The sequence below is a fragment of the Habropoda laboriosa genome, unplaced genomic scaffold, assembly GCF_001263275.1.
Source record: "Habropoda laboriosa isolate 0110345459 unplaced genomic scaffold, ASM126327v1 scaffold78, whole genome shotgun sequence".
NCBI lineage: Eukaryota > Metazoa > Arthropoda > Insecta > Hymenoptera > Apidae > Habropoda > Habropoda laboriosa.
Window position 1 is genome coordinate 612,126 of NW_017100180.1, and position 1,575 is coordinate 613,700.

General features: G+C 30.3%; 1 protein-coding gene across 1 annotated transcript in view; it reads left to right on the forward strand.

Annotated features, from left to right (window-relative positions):
- The window catches only part of LOC108579011 (maternal protein tudor), a 12,574-nt gene that overhangs the window by 1,301 nt on the left and 9,698 nt on the right, over positions 1–1,575 (forward strand). Inside the window, 2 exon segments of the mRNA XM_017942438.1 lie at positions 67–1,077; positions 1,165–1,559. Coding sequence (XP_017797927.1) covers positions 67–1,077; positions 1,165–1,559 — 1,406 coding nt within the window.

The window sequence follows — 1,575 nt, forward strand, 5'->3', positions numbered from 1 at the left end:
GAATATATTAATATGAAAAAATATTTTAAATATTATTTTTACTATAATTTTCATATATTTTTATAGGCCAAAGTGTGTACAACAGCCTCAAGTGCCAATATATCGGCAACCAAGCAAACGTCTTATTACTAATAACTGTACAACAGTATCTATGCAAAATATGAATCCAGTGCATTGTGATGGAAATGAAATGCATGGATTTCAAAGAAATGTTCCTCTATGTTGTGCAGCTCAGCAGAAGCATATGATGCAAACCTCTGTTCAGGAAGCACTTGTATTTAAATCTCGTGTTTTAGATGTACCATCAAAACATGATGTATATGTGTCTTTTGTAGAAGATGGTCCACATAAGTTTTCTGTGCAGCTTCAAAGTACATCTCAAATATTAAGCATGCTCATGAGAGATATCAACAGCCATCCTATAGAGCCACTACAAGAACCCCCTTTACCTGGATCAGTATGCCTAGGTCGTTATACACAAGATAAAGTGTTATGTAGAGCTGTTGTAATGTCTGTTATGGAAAATAAGTGTAAACTTTATTATGTTGATTTTGGTCATACAGAAGTGTTACCATATACAGATATTTTCCAATTGCCATCACATTTTATTAGTCCTAAAGTACTGTCTATTCGATTTACATTAAGTGGTGTACATGAATTAAATGTCACAGATGAAATGAAAAGATACTTCAAGCAAATAGTATCAGGAAAACTACTTGTTTTACATGTTCGTCCACCAGAAGGACCACCTTTGGTACAATATGGAGACTTATATGATGATGGAAAAAATATAAAAGATATTCTTAGACAAGCTTCTCCAGCTCCAGTTACAATAGCACCTATAACATCATCATTTGCATACCAGGAACCAAGAAAATTATCAAAAAATATGGAAGAAATTATACATGTTTCATTTGTAGAATCTTGTAAAAAATTTTTTGTACAATTGGACAGTAGTAATGAATCTCTTGAATTAATAATGAGTAATTTAGCAGAATTTTGTACAACTGCACCCACTTTAAACCTAGCACAACTAAAAATTGGTCTTCCTTGTGCTGCTTTATATGATAATCAATGGTTAGTTAAATACATGGTAAAGCAATGTATATTAATATACGTGATTATTTTTCACAATATTATATTGATTACTTTTATATTTATTAGGTATAGGGCACAAATTCTGGCCATAAATGCAGATAACATAAAAGTCTTATATGTTGATTATGGTAATGAAGAAACTGTAACTTTAATGTCTCTTCGATTAATTCACGATGATTTAGTAAAAAAGTTGCAAGCCCAAGCTATAAAATGTATTTTAAATGGTTGGGAACTTTTGCCATCTACTCAAGAAGTTCATAATCAGTTTGAATTATTAATTTTGGAAAAACGTTTACGTTTAAGAGTGATAGACGTAAATATAGATGGTATAGTAGTAGACTTATATGAACCAGAAAAATTGGAAAATATTAAATCTCAAATGTTGCATATAATTGGAAATGAAAAAAAAATAAGTGAATCATCAAATTATCAAACTATGGATAGTCAACATTCTACAAAAATTACTTCAAAACTTAA